This window comes from Periplaneta americana, chromosome 4 (assembly GCF_040183065.1).
Source record: "Periplaneta americana isolate PAMFEO1 chromosome 4, P.americana_PAMFEO1_priV1, whole genome shotgun sequence".
Taxonomy (NCBI): Eukaryota; Metazoa; Arthropoda; class Insecta; order Blattodea; family Blattidae; genus Periplaneta; species Periplaneta americana.
This window is the reverse complement of record NC_091120.1, coordinates 145,894,965-145,922,510: the sequence shown is the minus strand read 5'-3', so window position 1 is coordinate 145,922,510 and position 27,546 is coordinate 145,894,965. Positions and strand designations below refer to the sequence as shown.

At 35.9% G+C, this 27,546-nt stretch overlaps 1 protein-coding gene across 1 annotated transcript in view; it reads right to left on the bottom strand.

Moving 5' to 3' along the window:
- Window positions 1–27,546, bottom strand: part of LOC138698269 (E3 ubiquitin-protein ligase siah-1-like) — a 95,446-nt gene that overhangs the window by 53,575 nt on the left and 14,325 nt on the right. Inside the window, exons 2-3 of the mRNA XM_069824056.1 lie at window positions 11,360–11,443; window positions 448–534 (exon numbers count right to left, since the gene is read on the bottom strand). Coding sequence (XP_069680157.1) covers window positions 448–534; window positions 11,360–11,432 — 160 coding nt within the window. The 5' untranslated portion in view covers window positions 11,433–11,443. The remainder of the gene's footprint in view (window positions 1–447; window positions 535–11,359; window positions 11,444–27,546) is intronic.

Sequence of the window (27,546 nt, the reverse complement as noted above, 5' to 3'; positions counted from 1 at the left end):
AATATGAAATTCGATATAAAATGACGCAATAATAATAATAATAATAATAATAATAATAATAATAATAATAATAATAATTTGCAAATGTGTTCATATTTCGCTATTAGAACTCTATTCCGCGATTTGTCGCCATTGTTTTATCCGTATATTATTAATCAGAATCACTTAATTCGTAAACAATAGTAAAAATCTATTACCGGTATATATCTATTATGTTGTGATTTTCGCAATCTCCATAAATATCCGGCCCTTAATATGGCATACAGTGTTACAATATAAAAAACTGTATGTTACATTAATGTTAAAAGTTAAAACAATGGCTGGTAAAAATTGTTATGTGTTACAGTATTAACCTATCATCACATTTGATAAGTTTTCGGACGGAAAAATCATTATATTAAATTGTTCGTAGTTTTAATTAAGTTTTTATGTCAAATTGCTACTTACCTCCTTCAAAACACGAAGACTTCACGATTTTTGAGCGCCCTGCCCTCTCAGTTACGTCAGAACGCTTGCGGCTCCTTAGACGCATTTCTGTAAAGAAAAATGCAATTTATAAACAATGTGGTACAATCGTCTATGTGAATGACTTTAAATGATGTGTCATAATCGTAGCATGGAAGTGAACAGCACTGTCTACATTAAGACATCATTTTCGTAAATGTAACATAATAAGCGAAAATCATTCAGATACTATTATGGACGGTATTCACTTATATGAAAGCCTTGTTTTTAACGTTTCAGCGTTTGTCAGAAATGTCCAGACTTTTGAGTATCCTTGTCTTTCAAACATTCCTTTTCATTCTAACGAAGTACCGACGATATAGAAAGTCGCCAAATTCAATTTACAAGTAGAAAAAAATGCGATTCTAAAGAAACGGATAACCACGAATCTAGCATAAGCCCATCTCGCTAATCTTTGGACCATGCTACTGCGCTCGTCTCTGTGTTTTTAAGGAAGAAATTGTAACAGCATTAACCTCCGCCTGAGAAATTGTTGTATGTAAATAAGTGAAACAACATTATGGTCCTCAGTACACAGAACAAGATTCCACCTGTAAAGGAGTCATTGATAACAATCACACGTTTCAAATGCCTTCTACAAACTGCAAAGCGACGCACCATGGACTCTCCATACGCTCTAACGTCCCAGGCGATTGGCGCATCTTTTCAGCGGCTGCGAGAATCCTTGCAAACAGATCCAGTTGTTCGACAGAGTCTGTAGAGATCATGTCGGTCGACATTTTGAACAGCTGCTTTAAACGAAGTGAATACTACACAATGTGATGTACAGTGAAGTGTTTAACAACCAAGTATGCGTTTTGTTCTAAAGTTTGTTTCATTACTCATGTAATTGTCGTATTGTTTGTATTACAGTTTATGATATTACAGTAGGCTACCTACTTCAGAATTTAGTTCACTACTTTTTAATTTTTCCTTATAATCGATCAGATTATTGTGTATTGCTTATCATTTTTTTTTGTGTATTGTTTATATTGTGTATACCACTGCCACCGGGTGCTTGCCCACTTGCAGTGTAAATAAATACATACAACTCACCTCATCACCGTCCAAACGACATGCTACAAGTAAACACATCAACAACACATCACATATTCATTTTGTATGAGGTCTCGCCCACCTCATTGAATACTACACGGCTACTATGAAGTAGCCAATATGTAAGCATTACGAGAGGGGTTCGGCAGGCGCCGTGGATCGTGTCCCGGCATAGCTCAGTTGGAAAGACCGCTCAGCGCGTAGAGCTGAGAGGTCCTGGGTTCGATTCCCGGTGCCGGTACAAATTTTTCTTGTATTAAATAGTAATAATACATCAACAACACATTACTCAGTAATAAGTCACCGGAGACCATAGGTTCTTTACATCAAAACACTCAGCCAACATCCCTGAACAACCTGTGAAAGTTTGGCGGTAGAGTTCTGGATCACCCTGTATATGCATCAGTATTTACAGTCTTCCGCAGAACACTTAAAAAAATTGTATCTATAACTCGTTTTTCCCGAAATCCTCAAGGTGTTCCTGGCGTGAGGTATAGTACTATAGGTATCCTACAGGCAAAACTCAGCTCGGACTCCTCGCGGCGCGCATGCTATACCCCTCTTACCCCCCTTAAGTAGGAGTGAGAGCATGCTGTGAACGGGAGCATACATCATCTGCGCGAGACAGTCACGACCGCTGGTTTCTGCGCACTGAGTTTTCCTTGTTGGATGCCTATAGCGGTTTTGATATGAATTATGTTGCGTAGTTTTAGTTTCACTCAGACTAGCTGAAGAGGCGTTCTACGTCACCATTCGAATTTCGAATAAAAAAGAGGAAATACGGCCATAGCAAACATACTGTAGAAAGCTACTCCTGGCAGAATGTTTGTACTGGTACACACCACCCCAAAAATTTACTGTTGATGAAATACTGCACCATTTAACAACGCCAAAAATTCGCCAAAGGGAAGATAATGCAGGGTATTATCCAACATGTCATGATACGTTGTGTAGGGTTGTCCTAATAGGCCTGAAGTTTTGAAATTGTAGCAAGGAAAATATTTTCTCTCTAATAATCATAAAAATGTCGAAATACTAAATTAATGTTTCCAAATACATCTTATTAAAACACGTAAAGTGACATAGGAAAAATCGCTAAATTTGTCGCCAAATGATTAATAAGAACTCCAGAAAAGTCGATGGTCCCTATTTCGTAATTTTTGTCATCAGACACACCCTCAAAACCGCTAGATCTTGCGACTTATCGCTTAAGTTGGCAACACTGCGCAAATGTATAAATAGCTCGATTCAACGTTATTGGCCCCTGTCCTTGGTTGTTTGGCTAGTGAGCGAGCTATGTGTTATGTCATAAGAAAGAAATTTAATCACAAATGTGCATAGGAGGGGAAGAGGAAGAATGAAAGTAATATCTATGCTCGTAGCTGAGGGACACTCGTGTCAAAATGTCTTTATGACACTGCTGAGTCAACAGACGTAGTGGTTAGTAACGGGACGTGTGGAAAAATGTTGTCTTAAGACGGAGTACTGTGACAGGACAAGGAGCCCAGATCACATATAGATTGCTCATTCCTATGTTAAAATCGGTTGCACTTTGAAGAGAACAACCACTAGGATCGCCACCCATACGCCGTAAACGAACACGAGATGGCAGTACAGTCGCTAATGCAATTCAAATGGGAGTTATGACGTGACTCCTTATGTAACAACTAGATGGCAGCATAGTAAACATGACAAAAGTTGTTACCGTCAAAACCTATAACGCCGAGCGATCTGAGTATATATGAGATCTAGGTAAGAAAGAAGTGTTTGGTGTTAAGATTGCGCGGCCTGACCTGTGTGACCCAGCACGCCAGTAGTCATGAGTAACTCGCTCTCAGTCTACTTACTTTTTGCAAGCGTCAAAATCCCTGAATCAAGCTTTTATTTTTTTTTTTTGCGCCCTATCTAAAGGAACAGCGTACGTAACCATCTCAGAAGCAAGTATGAACTTGCACAGATTGGTTGACTTAATCTCATAAACATGAACTATTGCCGGCCTAGGTTGATCCTGAAGTAAACATATGCGCGTGTTGCTACTCGCTTGTCACTGGCAGACTGATTCTTCGGAACGACTCTGTAGCAATGAGCTTTGAAATATATCGTATATTTTATTTTTGTTTACATTTAAGTGATTTACGACGGGAAGTTGAATTCAAATTGTTATTGGAAAACCTCGAAAGAATTGTAGGTATAATTAATTCAGTTATGATCACCAGCGGACGTCACCTCAGAGGAATGTCTGTTGCACAACACAATACACATCTTGAGAGTGAGTCAGATATCGACGGCAACTTTCTACAAGTAGTACCGAATAAGCACCAATCACCATCTTCGTCCGCTAATGACAGTTTCTTTTGTTTACATCAGGATGAACCTTAAGCCTCGTTCACACTTTTCAAGTAACTTGAATTCAAGTCACGTGATTTCAAGTAACTAAATTCAAGTCGCAGTTCAGACATATTCAAGTTATTTTATTTTCCAAGTAGGATAAAATGGCGTCGATGGAAGTTGTGCAATTAGGAATTTCTGTAGTAGCAAGCCTCCGTCAGGGAAATGATAAATATATTGAAGTAATGGAAGACGCGTTGTTCAGTATGGGTTAGGAATTGGATTAGTAAGATAAATACACGACCACTTACTATTATAAATAGAATAAGTGAAATCTTAAAACAGATAAGTAAATATAATAAAAATGTAAGCAAGTCTGATCTACCATAATTGAAAATGATTATCTTGAAGCTGTTGCAGTTCCCAAAAAAATCTATCAATCACATTGAACTATGCCAGTTTCGGCGATAAACGTCATCCCTTCAAGCAACGCTCTTCTCTTTTTAATCCCTCTCATCTTCCTCACTTCTTCTCTATCTACAGTTTGTTTTTCTTATTGTCTTTCATAGGCTATCTCATCTGTGTCCACGTTAAAATCTCAGCTGTTCAGTTCTTCAATGAATTCTTCCTTCCTTGGCAACTTCCTTTGCATTTCTGTTACGAAATTTTGCAGTTTCTATAATCCGCAGACCTACGTGAATTTTATACAACTTCAGCAACTCAAATATTTGGTCAATATTTCACTTACTACTATTTCCTATTATTTTTACATTCCCAGTAGAACAGAAAAACAATCAGCTGTTAATTTAACGCTCTTAAAACAGCTGTTAATTTAAATTCCCGCGCTTTTCTCCTTGAATTCAAGTTATCAAGTGACGTTCACACTTTTCAAATGTCCTTTCAAGTTAAGTAAAAAGTAGAAAGGGAGCCAACTTCACTTGAAACTTGAATTCAAGCTGTTAATTGAGTTCAAGTCAACTTGAAACATAGTTCACACTTTTCAAGTTTGTCTTTTCAAGTTACTTGAAAAGTGTGAACGAGGCTTTAGTTTTTTTTTAGATCTTTATGAACCAAGGAACAGACTGTGCTTTTTTGCCACGTCCCCACACGGAACCATAATGGGGTCATTGATTAAAATTACACATGTTCCGAGTACCTTCTACAAGAACCCGATTCATTTTAATTTGGCCTTTGAATGAGAAATATTGAACACTAGTCAACAAGATCGAGCTCTATGAATCCAACAAGTGAAATCTGTGATAAGTGAATTTACCTACTAGACCAGACCTGCACAAACGGCGCTCATCGAGCGCGGACGCTCCTTGGGAGCGGAGAGCCGTCCAAACAGCTCGCCGGAAAATTACGTCGGAATGACGTATGCCTGCTATAGGCAGAGGATAGTCCACGTAGCTATCTGGTGTAGTGTGTATAATCAGTAGCTTTTTCACTTTGCCTATCTACGGCTACATAATGGGGGAATCTAAAAGACGGAAAAATGACAATCAGGCAATTTTTTTCAATATTGCATGGGAGAATGCTTATTGTTTCACAGCAACTGGAGTCAATACTTATCTGCCACAAGAGTTTGAAAGAAAGAGAAAAACATAATATAATATAGTCCACACATAGAGATACGATGGTTTTGTTGGTGAAGATCGCAGTAGAAAGGTTCAGGAGTTGAAAGTTGCATTATTACATGAGGTAGGGTACGTTAGAATTGATTAATCTTCAACAATTTATAACTATCAGGGAAAAGGCCATCTCATTGTTGATGTGTTGAATAAATTACGGGATTTCAGTCGTAAACTTACACTTTTCGTAAGTCAGTTTCGGGAAGGTAATATGGCTCACTTTCGAACGTTAGAAACTGCTCGTGATGAAGCCATGTTAAACGATTATGTGCAAATATTAATTGAAATTCAAAATGAATTTAATTCTAGGTTCCAAGATCTTGTCTTAATTGGAAAGGAGTTTAAAGTTACCATAATAAATCCCTTCAACACCAGGCTTGCTATGAAAACGATTGCTATGTTTGGCTCAACATTTATATTTGTGAGCAACTGTTTTCTATAATCAACTTTAATAAAGGCGCAGGCATCGAACATCTGTAACTGAGGTTTCATTACGATCAGTAGGCTACTGTTCCTTTCAGCTGCCAACAGCATAAAACCTCGTTTTCATGTACTGATATACTTGTATAAAAATATAACAAAATGATATTGTACATTTAAGTAGCTATAGAATTTCTATTATTTCTGTAAAATAAATATTTCTTTATTAATTAATAATAGTCCAAGATAGCTTTGTAAACACTGAACGGGAATTCATTTCATGAACACCTTGTGTATTATTTTGTACGAGATCCATCCCTTCTTCCAGTCCACCCTTATACAGAGCGCAGTTAATACCTGCATTCCGCTCATGAGCTGTGAGCCGGCTCGGAGAGAGCAAACCTTGTGCAGGCATGTACTAGACTATCACAAAAATTCTATTTGCTAACTCGAATTGCCTCGAGTCTCCCAGTCTTGAGCCTACTACATCGCGGTCGTAAGTGACGCTGGCTTATCCGATCTGCACTCTCACGGCTACCCCAATACTACTGGTCTCTTGCAGTATCATTTTAGAACGCATGGCGCTCAACGAAACTTTGTTGGTTAATAATATAATTATTTTAGTAAGTAGGCCTATTCTGTCATTAACATATGTGAGATTGAAATTCAATCATTCTTATACAATTTTTTTTTATTTTATTCAAATGGATTAGTACTTTCATCCGTTTGGGCATCTTTTTTTTCTAGTTGGTTATTTAACGACGCTGTATCAACTACTAGGTTACTTAGCGTCGGTGAGATTGGTGATAGCGAGATGGTATTTGGCGAGACGACGCCGAGGATTCGCCACAGATTACCTGGCATTCACCTTATGGTTGGGGAAAAACCCCAACCAGGTAATCAGCCCAAGCGGGGTTCGAACCCGCGCCCGAGCGCAACTTCAGACCGGCAGGCAAGCGCCTTAACCGACTGAGCCACGCTGGTGGCTTTTGGGAATCTTCAATTTCCCTTACTTAACTCGTTTTGAATACGTTTAGTATACACCAATATCAATAAATCATTAATGCTATTAATATTACGTTAAAAATGCTAAAGTTTAAAATATAACACTGAGGTAAAAATACAATTTAAAATTATATAACATTGATAATAAAAACACTTTAGGGCCAGGAAGTTCATGCATTTGCATATATTTTTCCATTGGCTATAATTAATTGTCGATTAATTACCTTCACGAATCATCAACATTTAAGCTTATTAAACCAAATTTTATATTGCATATATTTGCATAATTTTAAAATGCATAATATTTCAAGATATTTATATATTACTGTGGCATATTCTTCTCGCGTTTAAGCTCACTGAAGGTGTTATGTTGCATAAAAATGCATAGTTTGGACATCATAGGTAGTCTATTTTGAAAACTAGTATTAAGTGAAATTATTATATAGTAGAATCCCTCTTAACCGGCACCAAAGAGACCAGGTTAGTTCCGGATACAAGATTTTGCCGGATAATTGAATAATATTGGTGTATACAAAGAAAGAGTTGCTATTTCATGATGCCAGATGTTGAAACTGCAGCCATGTGAAGCTTATTTCTCTATAATTTGCTCATAACTGAACAAAAATAAAAGTTGTGTGGATTTTCCATATTAAAACAAATCACACAACACAAATTATTGTAAGTTCCAATATTAATTGAAAATGAAAGTTCGTGCGAACTTCCTAATGTGGCAACACTGCCGGCCGGAACATAACTAAACATAAAAACTGTGCATATTTTTATTAAGACACTTCACACAACACAAATAATAGACAAATTTTAGGTTAGAATATTCAATGACGAACTTTCTAACGTGGCAAAACTGACGGCCCAGAATGTGGCAATCTGGCAGATTTAAACTCTTTTTTACCAGCCTAAAGTGCCGTTGTTTTGGTATTTGCCGGCTATTTTGGGTGCCATTTATGAGGGATTTTACTGTAATTGTTTTTACCAGAAAAGTATTGAAAGTTTCGCGGCACACCTAGCGAATCTCACAGCACAGTAATATAACGCTCTAAAGAATAAATGTAAGTTTAATCTCATCTATTTCGACGTATAATGTTATTACATTTATTATTATTATTATTATTATTATTATTATTATTATTATTATTATTATTAGTGAACGTTTGTTGATTTTTGCAATGCTTTTCATTTGCCTGAAAGGTTCGATTGCATTGTTAAGAATTCACCTCAGATAAGACATTGCACTGTAATTTATTTTTTTCTTTCTTGCTCTGGTTTTTATATTCATAACAAATTATCCATGTTGCCTACTATTCAAAATTTTGTTTTTGTAAATGGTATACTTTGTCTTCTAGGCAATAATAATACAAATATAACAAGAAATAAAGAATTCTTTCGTGCATATTTATTGGCATATTTTAAGGTTTTTTTAAAGCATACTTGCATGCATATTTAGTAGGTTTTTAGGGCATGAACTTCCTGGCCCCTACTCATAACCAGACATCGGATTCTAGGGCAAATGCCTATTTTGTTTCTTTAGGAGAAAAGTAAAAATAATTATTAATATTTGTGTTTCATGGAAATTGAAAGGTATTCAAAGAGTTTTATAGTGCCCTAAAACGGTTATTAGAGCCTAATTTTTTTAATATTCGCCTAAAAATGCCTAACTCACTGTAAAGTTTCGCATTTTACTCTTACTTTTTATAATTTATACATGCATTCACTGCGAAATTTAAGGCATTTAAAAAGTGGAAAGTTTGCTTCACACCGGCCATGAAACCATTGATAAAGGAAACAAAATGTTTTGAATCTCACGACACTCGCAATAGATTTCACCGAATTTAACATGTTTGGAGGCATAAATGCCGACAAAGAACCAACCTTAGTTTTGAAGCAGGCAACAATCACAACATATGCTGCTACCGATTCAGAGATATACTATACTATAAAAATGACTGTTTTCGGTCTGAAACCGATTAGCTGTACTGCCCTTCAGAGTGTCATAAAATCACAATTTTTGGAGAAAGAGTGTTTTTGAAATATTTATGAAAAGTCGTAAAACTGCGAAGTAGTAGGGTAAACCGTTACAAAATATTTAAAAGAATGGCCCTCCTAGTGTTAACACTACCAGGAAATGCAACAATAAGTGGAACTTTGTATTTTTGTCCAATTGAATCTCAATAACAACGGTTCATTTGAATGCTCGTTAACAGTTGCTCTTTCCCTCACCTTATTTGTGTTGAGAAGTTTTGAGCGGTAGGACGTTTTCCTGTGAAGTTTAACGCGATAATGCCGAAAAATATAAGTGCAAAATCTACATTGATCCGGCAATGGCTAACAGAATATTCAGAATTCACTTATGATGGAAAAATAATATTCTGCAAGATTTGTAGCAAACAGGTATGTAACAATATTTGAAATATATAAATTCTATTAATTTTAATGAGTAGGCCTATAATATTTATACATTGACTGAGCTATCCTGAGGTATAATTCTTTTAAGACCACTACACTTTAACCTTTTAAATTCCGATAGTTAAAGTATTTGCAGGTCATTAAAATTTTGATTATTCGAACCCACTAACTTTGTGATAGAAATACGGCAATACAACAATTAGGATTTTATTTTAATTCAGTTTACTTTACATTTTTAGATTTCGCAAGAAAAGAAGTGCCACCTAAAGCAGCATGTGCAAGGAGCGGCTCATAAGGCTAAAGCTCAGCAGAAAAATCAACTGCAACAAACTTTACTAACACAGCCTACTTCATCCAATCTCAGCAGCAATTTCTATGCTGATTTAACCAGAGCGTTTGTTGCTGCTAACATTCCCTGGAATGCAATTGAAAATCCGGTTTTAGGACAGTTTTTACAAAAATACTGTAAACAAAATATCCCATCTGAGCCGACCCTACTTAGACAGATTATACAATGAAACTTTAGCTTCCATTCGGGAGGATATAGGTGATTCTTACATATGGGTCTCTGTGGATGAAACCTCAGATCCTATGAATAGGTATATAGCAAATATGGTAGTAGGAAAACTTAGTCCTGATGGACCTTCGATTCCACACCTCGTATGTGTTAAGGAACTTTCGAAAGTGAATAGCCAAGCCATTGCTTATTTTGTAAATAAAGGCCTACAGTCTTTATACTCAGGTAATATAGACGATTCTAAAGTTCTGTTGTTTTGTACTGATGCTGCCTCATACATGGTTGCTGCAGATCCACTTCTTAAAACATTTTATCCTAACCTCAAGCATGTAACCTGTCTAGCACATGGCCTTCACAGGGTTTCTGAAACAATCCGGAATGAATTTCCTCTTGTCAATTCGTTTATTTCTAACACAAAAAAATGTTTTTGTAAAGCCCCATCCAGGATTTCAATATTCAGAGAGAACTTTCCAGATATCCCACTCCCACCTCAGCCGGTTGTTACACGATGGGAAACCTGGATTCAGTCAGTGGTGTATTATTCTAAGTATTTTAAAGAAGTGGTCACAATTATTGATAAATTACCTGAAACTGATAGTGCAGCGTGTGTGAAAGCAGTGAAAGATTGTCTGAATGACTCACGAGTGAAAAACGATATTGCCTACATAACATCAAACTTTTCTTTCATACCTGCAAGCATTGAACAATTAGAACGTGAAAAACAATCTCTTTGTAGCCAAATAGCAATAGTAAAGGAAGCTCAAGTGAACATACATTCTGCTTTAGCGAAACTGGGAAAAAAGTTAAAAATAAGTGGGACAACGTATTAAATAAGAATGTAGGATTTTCATTGTCGGAAAAAGTATCAAGAGTGATATCGGGGAAAAGTGTAAATGTTCCAGTAAGTATTGATGTTTCTGTTGTACCTAATTAAAAATTTGCGCCTCTCACATCAGTTTCGGTTGAAAGAAGTTTTTCTGCTTTCAAAATGATTCTCAGTGACAAAAGGCAAAGGTTAACTGTGGAGAATTTAGAAAAAATTCTGGTGGTGTACTGTGCAGATAATTATAATAAAGTCTGAGCATGGAACTGAATTTCAATAACTTAAAATGAGTAATCTTGATATCAATAATCATTATTTCATTAGTTTCAATATATTAAATTTGTGCAGCTCTGTTTATAAATATAATATAGTATTCTTTTTTAATGTTTAAACATACTTTTTTGTGCGTACTTTAGTGTATAACTAAAAATTTCAGTGAAAGAAATAGGTATGATACCTTGATGTGCCTAAAATGCCTATTTTCATTAAAATAGAGCCTAATTTTACAAATTTTGAGCTTATTTTAGGCGCCTAAAACTGCAATTTTTAGTGCCTAAAAATCCGATGTCTACTCATAACATAATATATTAAAACACAATAAATACATCACACACGAATCGTGCCCGAAAGCTTCAGATGTACCCTTCTACCAACCTTGAAAACCATCTGCTGGTTCTTGGCTGGTGGACGGTCTTTCTCCCAGACGCAAGGAGTTAGAATTCCTCATGCTTTGGTAACCTGTAGTAAGAAAGTAAGAAAAGCTATGAAATTATTATTTCTAAAATACAAAATTAATTTATATTGATTGCACACTTGTTATTTGGAGACGTCTTTATGGCATTGTTGCGGGTTTAAGGCCGGGTCTCCACATTCCGTTTTTACAAAAGATGAATTTTTTAGTAGGTTATTTTACGACGCTTTATCAACATCTCAGGTTATTTAGCGTCTGAATGAGATGAAGGTGACAATGCCGGTGAAATGAGTCCAGGGTCCAGCACCGAAAGTTATCCAGCATTTGCTCATATTGGGTTGAGGGAAAACCCCGGAAAAAACCTCAACCAGGTAACTTGCCCCGACCGGGAATCGAACCCGGGCCACCTGGTTTCGCGGCTAGACGCGCTAACCGTTACTCCACAGGTGCAAAAGATGAACACTCGTTAGTTTAAAAGGAGAAGTTCACACACTAGTGATGAAAACGTTATCATCTTATTGATTTTGCTAAATTCTATATTTATAATTTTTCCCTCACTGAACAATTTTTTAGCTTATTGAGTTTGCTACGTTTTAATATTCTACTAATATAATTATAAAAATTTTCCTGAAATGCTTTCCTCTTGTTAAGAAAATTTTATGCTTATTGATATTGCATAGTTTTATCTAGACCTACAGATATAATTACAGATTTTTATAAAAAATTCCCTTTATAAAACTTTATCTTATTGACTTTGCTAATTCTACTGATACAATCATAATAATTTTCCTGAAATGCTTTCCTCTTATTAAGCAATTTTTAAGCTTATTGATTTTACGAAGTCAAAAGGAGGATAGCAACTGTCAAGGAAGCTTTTAATAGAAAAGGAGCATCTTCCGCGGATCTTCGAAGGAAAAAAAGACTAAAGAATATACTAGTGAAGTGCTTTGTAAGGAGTGTGGCACTATATGGAGCAGGGACATTGACATTACGACGAAGTGAAGAGATGCGACCAGAAGCATTTGAAATATGGATATGAAAAAGGCTGGAGCGTGTGAAATGGATGGACAGAATAAGAAACGAAGCTGTGTTGGAAAGAGTGAGTGAAAAAAGAACGATGCTGAAACTGATCAGAAAGAGGAAAAGAAATTGGCTGAGTCACTGATTGAGAAGAAACTGCCTTCTGAAGGATGTACTGGAAGGACTGGTGAACGGGAGAAGAGTTCGGGGCAGAAGAAGATATCAGATGATAGACGACATTAAGATATATGGATCATATGCGGAGACTAAGAGAGAAGCAGAAAATTGGAAAGACTGAAGAATGCTGGATTTGCAGTGAAAGAAATGCCCTTGGGCAGAACACTATGAATGAATGAATGAGTCTGTTTAAGCTACTGGTGTTAATGTGTGACAGAATTGTGAGCCATGAATGCTTTGTAAAAAATTAAGGCGTAACTGTAACTAATTCAACAGTTAATAACAATGAATAGCACACATCACAAATAGTTACAAAACCGCTGACTTGGCAACACTGTAACTGACTGTTCCTCACTCAAATTTCTTTCTTCTACAATAATAAACACATGTAGCACAAAATTGTAACAGTAAGATTTGAAAATATGAAAGTAAACAATTGGGAATGCTACGTGACAACTTCTATGAAAACAAAGATAAAATTGTAAAGCTGATTGCTGGTACCGTGAAGACATGACAATATTATATTTGTAATTGTGGATTGTCGATCATTATTCATATTACACCAATAGTATTAAAGCATAATTATTAGCAGATTAAGCACCTTACTATTGTTAGTAAAGTTAGTCATTGTTTCAAATATTTAAATTTCACACACATTACATAATTAATTAGAAAATTGAAAATAAACACGAAATATTGCTTTAAAATGACAAAGATGGCATGTATTAGTAAGAAAATCTTAAAAATGCAAAATAGGCCCTATCACTTTTACTCCAAATCACATTTATATCTATGCAAATAATGATTTACTTCCACCCAGTAAAAAAAAAAAGGCATTTTGTCAAACATCTGGGCTCTATTTATGAGCTTATGACCTTCATCTTCATCCATCTTGCCTACTTCCGTACTCATAGATAGGGAACGGAACAGACGTTGATGAAATGTAATTATTTTTCTTTTAACTTTCAAACGATGCCCTTTAATACAGCAATTCATTTTGTGATATAACAAAACATAATACAGTATGCAAATTTATGTTGTATTTTTGTGCAATAGGTCATCTGGGTGGGGTCATTAAAATCAGTTACCCAAATGTTACTAATTTTTAAAAGATTTTTTTGTTTTATTTTGCACCAATTTTACATAGAAATCATACGTTTATTTCCATTGATTCACATTTTATTTTTCTAAGAAAACTTACTTTCAATCGGTGGTCTTAGGGGTCAAAATGCTGACAAAAGTGTGGCGAAAATAGATTTTACCTGGAAATACAGAGTTCACTGCACCCTTACGCAAGCGCGTAAAACAGGTATGCTCAAAATTGTAAAAGCGCCGATTACACGGATGATGCTGCACTGCATAACACACGCAGGGTACGAATTGGGCTCCGCAACTACATTGCAGCACCGCCCGTGGCATCGCTCTCACTGATAATAAACTGAATTTGAAAAAGGAAATATTCAGTTACTACATTCTTTATTATATTTTATACAGTTATGATACTATTATATCATAAATAATGTTATTTTCATATTCCACATTCAACTTGTGTAGGCCTATTCTTTTCTGCAAGTAATCGGAAATCTATTTCCAACAAATTTATTGCAATGCACAAAAGATTCTCATCTGTTAATCGGGATCTGTGTTTGGATTTTTGGATTTAGCAACCTTCATTCTCGAAAATAATTGTTTGCACACATATTTCGAGTGACAGCAAATAAGATCATCTTGGGATATTTCGTTTTGTTCATTTTTGAATATTTCTATGCTTGGCAAGTCATATTCTCCGCATTTAGTTCTGAATTCTACGTGACTTTGTAAATCAATTAACTCGTCCTGGAACTGCACTCTCACGGATTGTATTAAATTTACTATGAAAGGATTAACAACAAGATTAATATCACTTTCCATACGTCTAAAAATCATCAAATCTATGTTCTGTGAATTCACATTTGAGCTGTTCCAGTACACAGATGTAATTAACTACAGTATATTTCGTTCAGGCACCATAGATTTCTTTACAAGTTCACCATCCGTGAAGGGTTTTTAGTACCTTAGCTAATTCCCAACATACTACATAACTTGCCCCTAAATTTAGACTATGGATTGTTCGACTTTCTTCATTGTTTGGCCTATCATGAAGTGCTTTCAATTCTTGAAACTGTAGTGCACGTTGCATCCCAGAAAAATTATTTTATAACACGTATTTCTGTTGGAATAAAATCACCACAATAATAACAATTGTAGTAGTAGTAGTAGTAGTAGTAATAATAATAATAATAATAATAATAATAATAATAATAATAATAATAATAATAATGATATATGAATACTTATTACAGAAAACAGCTTCCCTGTCACTTCGGCATGTTCTGGATGGCAGAGCGTATAATGTTTTATGTTGCTCAGTAGTATTCCTGACAGTGCCTTACAACATTGTAAACACTTTACGTTTTCACAACAAAAATAGTATTTCTCCCACACTGTACGGAATGATCGTTTGCTTACAGAAGGTTTTGACTGTGTCATTGTCCCGCACTGTTCGTATGTTTACCAAGTACTTGAACTGCCTTCCGCAGTCATCCGTCGAGCTTCGAACGAGGAACAGCACGCTCTACTTTCGAAGGTTGTGATTACAGAACGTAATCGGGACTCAGAGAATGAGCATACCTGGCGTAAAAACTCTGCCCCTGAAGTTGTTTAAAATTTCCTTTATGTCAAGGGTAAGGAACAAGGTGGGGGGAGAACAGAGGGAAAGACAAGGCTTTAAAACTTTTAATTTTTGAACACTACTGATATGAAAAGAATATACTTTAGAACGATCTTATTCAAAAGCATGTCACTGTTTGCAGTGAGATAAAATATAACTTTACTGATGGTTTCAATAATTATTTCCTTCCGCTCTCCCTAGTACACGACATAACAGATACACGTCATGTACAGTATGGCCCGCCGAAGTGGTGTTAAACTAGAACATAGGTCACAGTCCTGCCATCTATCCGCAATATGCGGAACCCGAATCACGTAAAGTGAAGTGGTAGGCATTGGATACATACAGTATTTTCTTCCGAATGTAAACTGTATTGCATAAATACATGTAGAGCTTTTTATTACGACACATTATGTAATACATTAATTTTTATATTAGGTACTTAAAGTTTTGATGGCCATTTTCAACTGAAGATATAAACATGGATAAATATATAATAGGATGAGAAACTTAATGAGTTTCCCGTAACACATACTAGAGGCGCTGTTGTAGAAATTGATCTTGCTGCCATCTATTTCTGGGAGGGGCGTTATTACATCTAGCAGCGCACCAAGTAGCGAAAAGAGTAATTACTCCATGCATTTAGCAGCGCACCTGGTGACGAAAATGTTAAACTGTGCAGAAAGTATTCCCTCCCACCCTCATAGATATTCAAAACTAACCCAATTTAAACTAAAACATTTACAGTTTTATTCCTCAAAGCATATTCTACTGAAAATTCTTACCGAAGCCAACAGGAAGATAAAAGAGACTATGTGTTTTACACTACCCGATTAAAATATAACCAGACAGAGCAAAAAATAAAGCAAAAGGGACTGCATTCTTTGGGTATGGAAAAGTTTGCAAGAACTACTTAGATAGTTCAATTTATTATATTACTTTACAATACATTCAACAACACTATTTTTACAACGTCCATAAACATCACTGTTTAACATACACTGCTTATACACACACGTATCACTTTATGTTCACTTATTAGCAAGTTTCAGTCCGCCATCTTCATCTTCGACTCTCCCGTACAGCAATATCTCGAACGGATAAATAGAGAACTCTCGGTAATGTACCCAACACGTAGTTCTAATATTCACCACCTAAGACGTTGGGCGCTGATCACCTTATTTCAAACCCCCAAATCCAGATGGTGCTGACCGCAGTTTCGCATCCTATTATATATTTATCCATGATATAAAAATTAACATACAATATATGTCTTTTACATTGTTAAATCTTATTTTGTTTGTGAATTTGTATTAGTTGAAAGATTTTTATTATGCTGGCTCCACACTCTCGCCGAGTCAAGCCGAGCGCCGTGTCTCGCCTAGACTCGCACTCGCCAGCGCTCCGCTCCGTGTCGGTTTTTGGTGTCCGAGTCAAAGGAAGCCAACGGTCAACACGAGCGTCACCACGTCCCAGATACAATAACAAAAAGTGTAGACCGGTGGTTCTCACTACGCGGCCCGCATGCGGTTCTTAAAGCGATTTCTTGCGGCTATTGAAATAATATTAGGCCTACTACTACTATTTTTTACCTTTTCTTTTTTAATTTCTGTAATAATGTGCAACTGGGGAAAACTTCGGTTACCCTGCATCCTTACTGCCAGTGAAGGTGTTCAACAACGACGTGTATTTGTTTTCATTTTAAAAAAGGTACAGCAGTGTCATGTCTCATGTCTTATTATGTCTTGATATAATACTGGATTATAAATGTTTTATCTTAATAGACATAGCGTGCATTCAATTTTTTGTAACAGGTACTCAGAAGATTCTCAATCAAAGACAGAGAAACTGAAAATGTTAAAAATTCCGTAATATCTGTACAGAAAGTAATGTATTGTCTGTACATAAAAATGAATTGACAACAAAAGTATCGTTCCACGTAGCAGACATTAAGCTATTTATAGATTCGGAGATTGTTAAGTAGTATCTTCTAGTTGTATGTGACACTTTATTTTCTAAATTTCCAAACTCATTCAAAATAGGTAAAATAAAACAAATCAACCTGCTCGTATCGATGAGTTGCATAAGGATAGCACAGTCCGCCCTTTAACTCCGAAATACCAGTAATATATACATATTATATAATGATGATGATGCTGATAATAATAATAATAATAATAATAATAATAATAATAATAATAATAATAGACCAAATTATACAATAATTAAGAATCCGCGCATTTTGTTAAGCTTCAATACTGTAAAATGCATTGTGGCTCTCGGCAAGTTACTATTTTCCACTTTCGGCTATCCTTTAATTTCTAGTAAATATCATTCGTGTACACTCTTGCACTGACTTGCTTACTTACTTACAAATGACTTTTAGGTTCATTGCCGCCCTCACGTAAGCCCGCCATCGGTCCCTATCCTGAACAAAATTAATCCAGTCCCTAGCATAATATCCCACCTCCCTCAAATCCATTTTAATATTATCCTCCTATCTACGCCTTGGCTCCCCCAAAGATATTTTCCCCTCAGGTCTTCCAACTAACACTCTATATGCTTTTCTGGATCCATTATGCTACATGTCCTGCCCATCTCAAACGTCTGGATTTAGTATTCCTAATTATGTCAGGTGAAGAATACAATGCGTGCAATTCTGCGTTGTTTAACTTTCTCCATTCTCCTGTAACTTCATCCCACTTTGCCCCAAATATTTTATTAAGCACATTATTCTCGAAGACCCTTAATCTCTGTTCCTCTCTCAAAGTGAGAGTCCAAGTTTCACAACCATACAGAACAACCGGTAATATAACTGTTTTTTTTTAATTCTAACTTTCAGTATTTTCGGGAGCAGACTGAATGGCAAAAGCTTCTGAACCAAATAATAACAGGCATTTCCCATATTTATTCTGCGTTTAATTTCCTCTCGAGTGTCATTTATATTTGTTACTATTGCTTCAATGTACTTGAATTTTTTCGCCTTTTCAAAAGATAAATTTTATATGGGGGTTTCGCAACAAGCTCTTTTTTTTACGGTGATGGGTTGTTAGTCCTTCCCCCAAACCCCAAGCTGGAGGTCCACCACCTATCAACTGTCCGTGACTGTCTGTTCAATATATTTCAGTTATTCTAGATGCCAATATGGCGAGCCGCACTTTTGTCTGGTATCGCGTCTCTCAGTTGTGTCTGTCTTCGAAATAATTGGCGATATTTTACATATATTATTGAATGTTCGAAATCAGTTAGTGACATACGACAGAAGTTATCAAATTCTCCTGATGGTTCACGAAAATTTCCCTGCAACATAAATTAATATTTAGTTTTAAATGGCTTTAATTATCTTGGCAAACAAATGAATAGTCATATTTTTATTAATAATTTATAAATTCCTATTCAGATATTGTGATAACATTAGAGTAGATATATTGTGTAATAATAAAATCGTTGCCACGTTGAAAAGATTCATAGACAAGATACATTAAGTTATATTAAGTTAGAGAAATAATGTAATATCGGCAAATTCATCTCGTCCGATTTCTGTGTACTGTATAGCTTCATCCACCATCTTTTTCTTTTCCAAGGCTTCCGACTTTTTTTGGTGTGATATGTTACCAATAGTTGTAATAACTAAGCGCACACAGAGCTGATGCAGCTGCAATTTCGGTAGCTTCCATCGTGTACACGTCACAACTGAACGCCTCGCCTCGCCTCGGCGAGAGTGTGGACAGGTACATCGCTTGCAACAACACGGTTTGTGCTCGCCGAGTGGCAATCGGGTCGACTCGGCGAGAGTGTGGAGGTAGCATTAGAAGAAAAGTAGTTTTGATTTATTTTAAAAACTATCGGTGCTATCAACTCTTTTGTTTTTATATACAATACTCTGCCTTTAAGGGAAGTTGGTCGTTAACGCATGCAAAGAAATGGTAAAAATAGCCTATCTTCAAACAGTCATAAATGTAAAACTATTTACCAGAGCTTTTTCATTTTTAGTATAAAAAAACACGCGCACGCACGCACACACACAGAGCTTTAAAATAAATGAAAAATGATTACTCTAGAGTAAATCTTTTAACTTTAAAATAATTTTTGAATTTAAACAATTTTTCTATAAATTCACTACATGCCTGAGATCAGGTGCACTCTATTCACTTATTATAGCACACTTACAACTTTATATTTAAATTTTAGTCACTTACACTAATAGATACTAAAACACATCCTACTAAAATTATTAGTGTATCTGCAATATTATGGGCATAGCGATTACACCAAGCTTCTTCGTCAAATGTATGCATGTAGTGAATTTATAAAATAAATAAATAAATAAATAAATAAATTTAACAATCAATTTAAGGGTAACGATTTACTCTAGAGCAACCATTCTTTTTCCATTTTAAAGGTTAATATGCATATACACATCACTATAAAATTAAAGAGCTTTGATAAATAGTATTACACGGGGTTATTCATAAGTCTGTGAAACATTTTAAAGTTTAATAACAAATAAAGTACGCAACATATCATGGTAACTGACATGCCGATAGGGAGAGAAACTGTTCAAGTTTTTTAACAAGAAAAGCCCGCTCTTAATTTTCATGATTTAACGCTAGGTGGAAGTAGTTATCAATAATGTCAAAATGACGTTTACTAAACGTGAGCAATCTCTTGTATGTTGGTATATGCAAGGACCTCGTCAAAGATTTGAAGTAGACGGTTTCGCTGACTTGCTCATAGCGACAACGCAACTTTTCATCTCTCCAAAAAAGTGAATCGGCACAATGTGCGCATATGGGATACTGACATTTCCCACAGTCATAGAGCATCTGCGAGACTCATCTAAGATGAATGTCTTCTGTGTGATTTCGAAAGAGAAGGTGTATAGGCCATTTTTCTTTGTAGAACCCACCGTCACTGGGATGATTTACTTGGACATGTTACAAAACTAGCTGATGCCTCAGCTGAATGAAGACAGCAATGATTACGTATTTCAGGAGGATGGATCTTCCTGTCATTATCACAACGTGCGAGAGTATTTTAATCTAAATTTGCCACACAGGACGAGCAGATGACGCGTTAATAAAGTGGCCACCACTATCACCGGATTTGACTCCGTGTGATTTTTTTTTTCTTGTGGGGGTTTGAGAAGGATATTGTCAATGTGCCTCCGCTCACTGCTGATCTCCAGGAACTTTGCCACCGGATTACAGCTGCCGTGGCTCTGGTCAACCGTGACATGCTGGAGCTTGTTGGGGCGAGATGGATTACAGCATGGATGTATGCCGTATTAGTAAAGGTGGAAACATTGAGCATCTGTGAAGTATGCAACAAAACTTGGAGAGTTTCTCTTTATTCTAGTGTAAAGTAATTTGTTATTCGTTGTGTAGTTTAGTAGTTATGAATTTATGTTTCACGGACTTATGAATAGCCCTGTATTTATGGCTGCTTGAAGATAGGCTATTTTTACAATTATTTTGCATGCGATAACGACCAACTCCCCTTAAATTAATTAACTTTTAATAACTTTTTTTTAACTTTTAGGTCATTTTATGTAAATGTAATGGCATGTTATTGATCATTCTTCAGCTATTTTTAGGTCATCAACATCCGCTCCCTAGTCATAAATGTCAGCCTATCAAAGCGGGCTAACGTAATTCAACCTCGGAACAGGATTCATCATATTCAGCCACTCAGTAGACAGAGGCGTAAATGGCTCAAAGTGCGCTGCCTTAATTAAAGGAACTGTTTTTATAGGAACACAAGACATAGCTGAAACTAATACTTATCCATTTCATTACTTTCCGGTTCCAGATGTGTGTACTTTTTCCGTGCATATTTGCATGTTTTGGCCATTTTGGTGATAAAAGCATGCGTAATGCATATTTTTAGCTTAATCATGCATATATTCAGTTTAAATGCATGTTTTAATGATTTTGAGTGGACACCTCAGTTTCTCGATTTTAATGTCCCTTATTTTAGCTTCAGGAATCAGGATTAACGAAGGAAAAGAAAAAAATAAATAACATAATTTTGAAACTTTCAAGGATATTTGAAAGTTAAAGTCGGGTTTATATAAAACAAAGAGGAAGTAGTTCTACTTTAGTATCGCAGATCTTTTTGGCCCCTGAAATACACTTCCATTCATTGTGTACTAGACAGGGCAACAGCCAAGTTGTCAGTTTTGTACAAATATATTTGAAATTGAAAGTAGGCCAAACTACATTATTTCTAACATAAAAAATTGGCCACCGGCAACTTTGAACAATAATGGTAGTATGACTTTACAAGAACTGATATTCTTCAAAAGCATGTGATACTGAACCTGTAAAATGTACATGTGGCAACACAGATCACGTGGGTGGGTGCAGTGTTCTCGCTTTCCTCAGATTATTTCCCATTCCCATTTCCGCGGTTCCGATTACGTGTTAGTAGCTAGTCTCTTCCAACACGTGTGATGCTGTAGTGTGCTCGAAAAATGCTGCGAGGTAAATTTCCTTGTAATTGTTAATTTGTGCAATTATTCAACAATGAATGGAAATGAAAACATTATATATTTTGGAAAATTTAGGAAACTCAGTTTACAAGAACATATTATTGCTATACAGAAGGGAAGGCCAACCCCAACACTACCTGGTCTTACATGTATGCTTGTTGGCAAATTTTTAGCTTGGTAGCTTGTTTCTTTCAAGAAGGTGTCATTTCCCCCTGTTACCTTCTTTCCTCCTCTTAAGAAATACGCAGGAGCCGCCACTGAAATTTAGAAATGTTGTTAGATGTTAACTGTGCAAAAAAAAAAATGTGAAGTGAAATAAATTTGGAACAAAAATACAAGTGCATATTTTAATGTATTTTTCGCTTGATCGTGCATGTTTCATAGTTTGATAGTGCATGAATGGATGCATATTTTGGAATATTATAGCGCATGAAATTATTGTCTCTAGTTATAACAGTACATTAGTACGAGTAGGAAAGAAGAGAGTGGTTAAGCCCGTACGTAAAAGAGCGGGAAGGGCAGTTTCATACTTCGTTAAAACAGCTGATTGGATCACAATTAGGATTGCCAACCTTCCCGTATTTCCCGGGATCTCCCGTATTTTCTCCTAATTTTTAACATTCTCCCGGCTCCCGTGTTTTTCTTCTTTTCGAGTACTTTTCTCCCTTTTTTCTGCGTAAGATAAAAATCATTATTCTAAACATTTGATTTTGCCGTGAATGGTTGTTTATATGATGAACTGTGTTGTTCAAAAAGTGCTTTAAAATGTGCAGTCTTTGTAGAAGGTAATGGTTGCCAGAAATGGGTTTTAATGATCACCTGTTTAAAATCAAACAATATTAATGTTATAAATTTGGAAAAACTGGCTACTTTGTTCTATGCATACCAAATAGTAATGCTCATACAAAGATGTTTTATCTCATGAACAATAATTGGACAGATGTTCGAAACAGGAGCACGACATATACACTGAAATCAGAGTTGCAAACTGCAGTCGACTTCAACTATTACGCGAGACAAAATCTGTCTCAAAATACACTTAATTTAAGTCTAACTGCCTAAGTGCAGAATACAGTCGTTTTTTAGTAACTGAACGGAATAATTTGCCAGTTTTCTAGCGAAATTTTGTAGATTCCTTAGTCCCCAGTATTTCTTCAAAAAAAAAAAAAAAAAAAAAAAAAAAAAAAAAAAAAAAAAAAGCACAATTCAAGAATTATTTTCGAATGAAAGAAGAACAATTTGATTATGATTATGTCATTCCATATCTTCATTTCATGGTCACATTATTATAATTTTTATCATCAGTGCCGGAAAAAGCTGAATGATTTCTCAAGTTCAATAATTCTTTCTTCTACATGCTAACACAACGAGGAAAACATATATTTGTTGCGGTGGAAGGGGAACCTGACTCAGCTGTTCGCAGCAGCGACAGGAACCCACCTGATTCCTGCCGTCAGGCTACAACAGTCCGGTAAAATCAGGTCGGTTGCGTGTGATCTATTTAAAATAGTTGTGCTAGGTTTTCCTTCTTGACTCAAGTCTATCCTGTGGCGCCTCACCTGACTCAAGCATTTGGGTACTGATATATATATATATATATATATATATATATATATATATATATATATATATATATATATATATATATATATACGAGGTTATTTAGCGTCGATGAAATTGGTGATATTGAGATGATATTTGGAGAGATGAAGCCGAGGATTCGCCATAGATTACCTGACATTTGTCTTACGGTTGGGGAAAATCTCGGAAAAAACCCTACCAGATAATCAGCCCAAGCGGGAAGCGAACCCGCGCCGAGCGCAACTCCGGATCGACAGGCAAGCGCCTTAACCGACCGAGCTACGCCGGTGGCTGGTACTGATGTCCACAGAGTTCAATTTTGTCAGTTTGTTTTCTTCTGTCCTATACTATACGTCAGTGATGACTAGACATAGGATGTTTAGGAGAATGTTCATATTTAAAGGCTTTTAGTAAATGTGCACGAATGATGAGAACTGAAGCATTGTGATGAAGTTTGATCTTGCCTTTTTTTTTTTTTTTGCAGTTTACGCCCTTTTTTACTTTAATATGCACTTTTTTGCGTTTTTCTTGCTTTTTTTTACTTTAATATGTACTTTTTTGCCCTTTTCTTGCTTTTATATGTACCTTTTTTGCCTTTTTCTTTATATGACTAGATTGTATATAATATACATTGCATAATGAATACGCCCACATGGACAGCTCAGTTCGTGGGTAAAAACACTTATTGTTAATAATGTAGGCCTATTGTATTTTGATTAAACAAAAACCTAATGGAAATTATCAAACTCTAAACGTGATATTTCCTAGTTTACGTAAATGGATGAACTACTTTTCTTCCCTCCTATACCTAGTAAAGTGATTTGTTTGTATATTACGCCAGTATCATCGAATTCCAGTCGTGGAAGGGGATAGCAAACTGTGTTTTCGGTTCTCAACAAAGTATAGCCAGGTTAATATTAGAAATGTTAGTAAAAATAAAATGATGTCCCTGTAGAAATGGAGGTTTCGCCATAGAATTACTAAATAATCACTAGACCGCTCATTGGTGCTAGTGTTATGCTCCCAAATTGAACAGCCGACAAGCGGCCATATGTTTGGTAGAGCTAAATTTGTATGGTTCTTTCGTGTGTTGCTTTTAATTGCAGCAATGCACACGGATGTAAAGATAAAGGAAGGAAGGATGGAATGTTATATTTCACTGGTTAGTTAATCCTTAATTTCTACGACGATTTTTTTCTCCATATTATGTTACAGAAGAAAAACTATTGTACTTGCAGTAATAATAATAATAATAATAATAATAATAATAATAATAATAATAATGATGCTTTTTGACTTCTTACAGCAGTTTAACCTACAGACTGAATTAAAATGTAGACATTAATTCTTTTATTAACCGTAGTTATGAATATTCACAATCAGAGTTCCTATGAAATTGATGCAAGTCTGACAGCCAGGGTCGCCGGGTATCCCAATTTAGGCGGGATTCTCCAAATTTTTTGGTTGAATCCCGATTAAAATGAGTCGGGATTGACAAAAATCCCGATTTTACAGATATTAGTCTAGAACATATTTAAACAAATGCCGTATTCATAGACATTTTTAGCACGGGCTTTCGGTGGATTATCAGCGTTTTTCGTATTCATAAACCAGTGTTAGCGATAGGATATGATTTGAATTCTGTACTAGTAACCAGTGGATAGCCGGGGCTAGCTTAGTACGCTCGTAGCGCGTGCTGCGAAATGTCTATGAATACGGCCCATTAACTTATGTCTATATTTCCCATTATCCGATATTTTTATTTATATATTGACTCATATGGTAAAATTGTAAACATAAAGGTAACCCGCGGATATTTAGTTAAGTCTATGAGGTAGCCCAGCTGATTGCCGTAAGGCAACTAAACTCGCAAAATAATACTTCTCCTAGTTCTACCGCATTGTTGATTATTCCGTTTCGCTGCTCTCGCAATTAGTAAACATTGTGTATTTTAAGTACGTTGAGTGGCAAAAAAGAGAGCGTTTTGATATCGTATTTTACAATAACAACAGGCAAATACAATTGCTGCGTTTTATAGTTATGTGAACTATGTTTAAACATGGATTTATCGTCAGATAGTGAAACTGTTGCAGTACCGGTTCCGAAAAAGAAAAGTTGCAAAGTTAATTTAGTAGCAAATGGTCAAAACATATTCGTGGTTAAAAAAAAAAATGTAGTGTTCATTTTACTGTGTGTCCTTCGTATTTTAGGTTTCTCATGGAGGCGAATAGGTCTATTACATTAAAAAGCACGCAAACACTACTTTGCAGAAAACTGCTATAAATCTTATGATACTGTGTTGATAATAAGTCTAATGCTACGTTTACACGGCGACAGTTTAGAGACGAGAGCTAGAGATTATAGCTGAGTATCACCGTGTAAACGGTTGTGAGAGCAAGTATCTCGTTGACTCTAATATCTAAATAGAGTGTCTAAATAGAGCGGCCTTGAAAACTGCTCTCGCCGTGTAAACACCCTGAACAGAGAACTCGCATATACTGTCAGCTCTCATTATAGCTAATCTAAATTAGTCAGCTAAATTGAACTTTTTCATTAACTCTCGCGGCTGTTGCGTACAAGATTATACAAGCTTGCGCATAACTCTTGAAATACAGGTCTAAAGTAATAATCATGCTACGTTTGCACGGCGACAGTTCAGAGCGAAGTTCTGAAGAATCATGACGGAGTGTTTATACGGTGACAGAATACAGCTTCTCTAAACCCATTAGCGAGCTCTCATGAGATTTATATAATTCTAAACTCTAAGTTACTCTCCGGACCGTTTACATGGTGCAGACAGTTTAGAGTGAGAGAAAGTGTTGAGAGAGAGCATTTAGAGAAGAATAGGCTGGTCAGTGCGTTTTTATGACGTCATCACCCATCTAACTTCTGAGCAGTGTGTCAGCAGTTGTGTAACCTGACTGCGCATAGCACTTGCGTTACTAATGTTGTTGGGTGAGTCATTATTTATTTATTCGTATAGAATACTATAATTGCACGAAGGGCGGAGTTGATAGTCTTGATCAAAAATGTGCAAATTATAGCTCAAGTCGGCACACATGTAATTTACATTCTATGAATCAGAGATGCATGAAAATAGTACCAATGGTAAGAGAAACTCAAAAAGTTTAGTTGTATTAACATTGTTTCCCTACTTGATAACACGCCTCATAATAGTGCATATAAACACATTTGTTCATTGTTGAGGCGAAATGGCTGCTATATACGACAGAAGAGCTTAATTTTCATGTGAACCAGTCGGTTATTAATGTGCAAAAGTATTACCGAACAAAGTTTGGTGCAGATCCACCCAGTGGGCCTAAAATCCGTAAATGGTACACAGATTTAAAGGCACGATTCTTCGCAAGCGGTTGCGACTCCATCCATACCTACTACAGTTGCTGCAAGCCCTAATACCAGAGGACAAAGTGCTACGAAAAAATTGTTGCACAAGTATGTAGACTTTAATTGAAAACGGTGATGAATTTATTCGTTCCGTGGTGTTTTCTGACGACGTCACTTTTCAACTTTCTGGTAAGGTGAACAGAATCTGAAGATCGGACTAGGCTTGATGTGTGCCGTGTTACTAAGGAGGGGGGACACATTGAACATCTTTAAGTCAAGAAACTAAACGTTTGGAGTTTCTCTTTCCATTCGTACTATTTTCATGCACCTCAGATTCATAGCACGTAAATTACATGTGTTCGGAACCGGAAAGGTGTTTTGTAGGAACCCTGTATAAAGACAATTTTCAGGCTTCCTGATGAAAGAAAGGCAACGGATGCAGCTGAAGAAGTGGTTCTTGAGGAGGAGGAGAAGAAGAAGAAGTACTTCTTTGTGCCCCCCCAAATTAAAGAGGAAAAAAATATTCTTGCTACAAGAGCCAAAGTCCAATTTACCTCCAATGTTAAAAAAAAAGTGTGCAGCATTTGCGATGAAAATGACTGATTGCGTTTAAGCTCATCACAAGAGACCGAGTATTAAAAAAAAAAAAAAAAAAAAAAATTCACATAACATTGTTCATCTTCTTTCATTATATTGTGTTTATAATGGTTCCACTAATACAGTGTAATAGTTGTGCCTATTTCGTTTTGTTAAATTATAACTATATTCTTGTTAACAGATACCGGTACAGACCCCACTGTACCAGTTATGTGATTTCTTTGCAA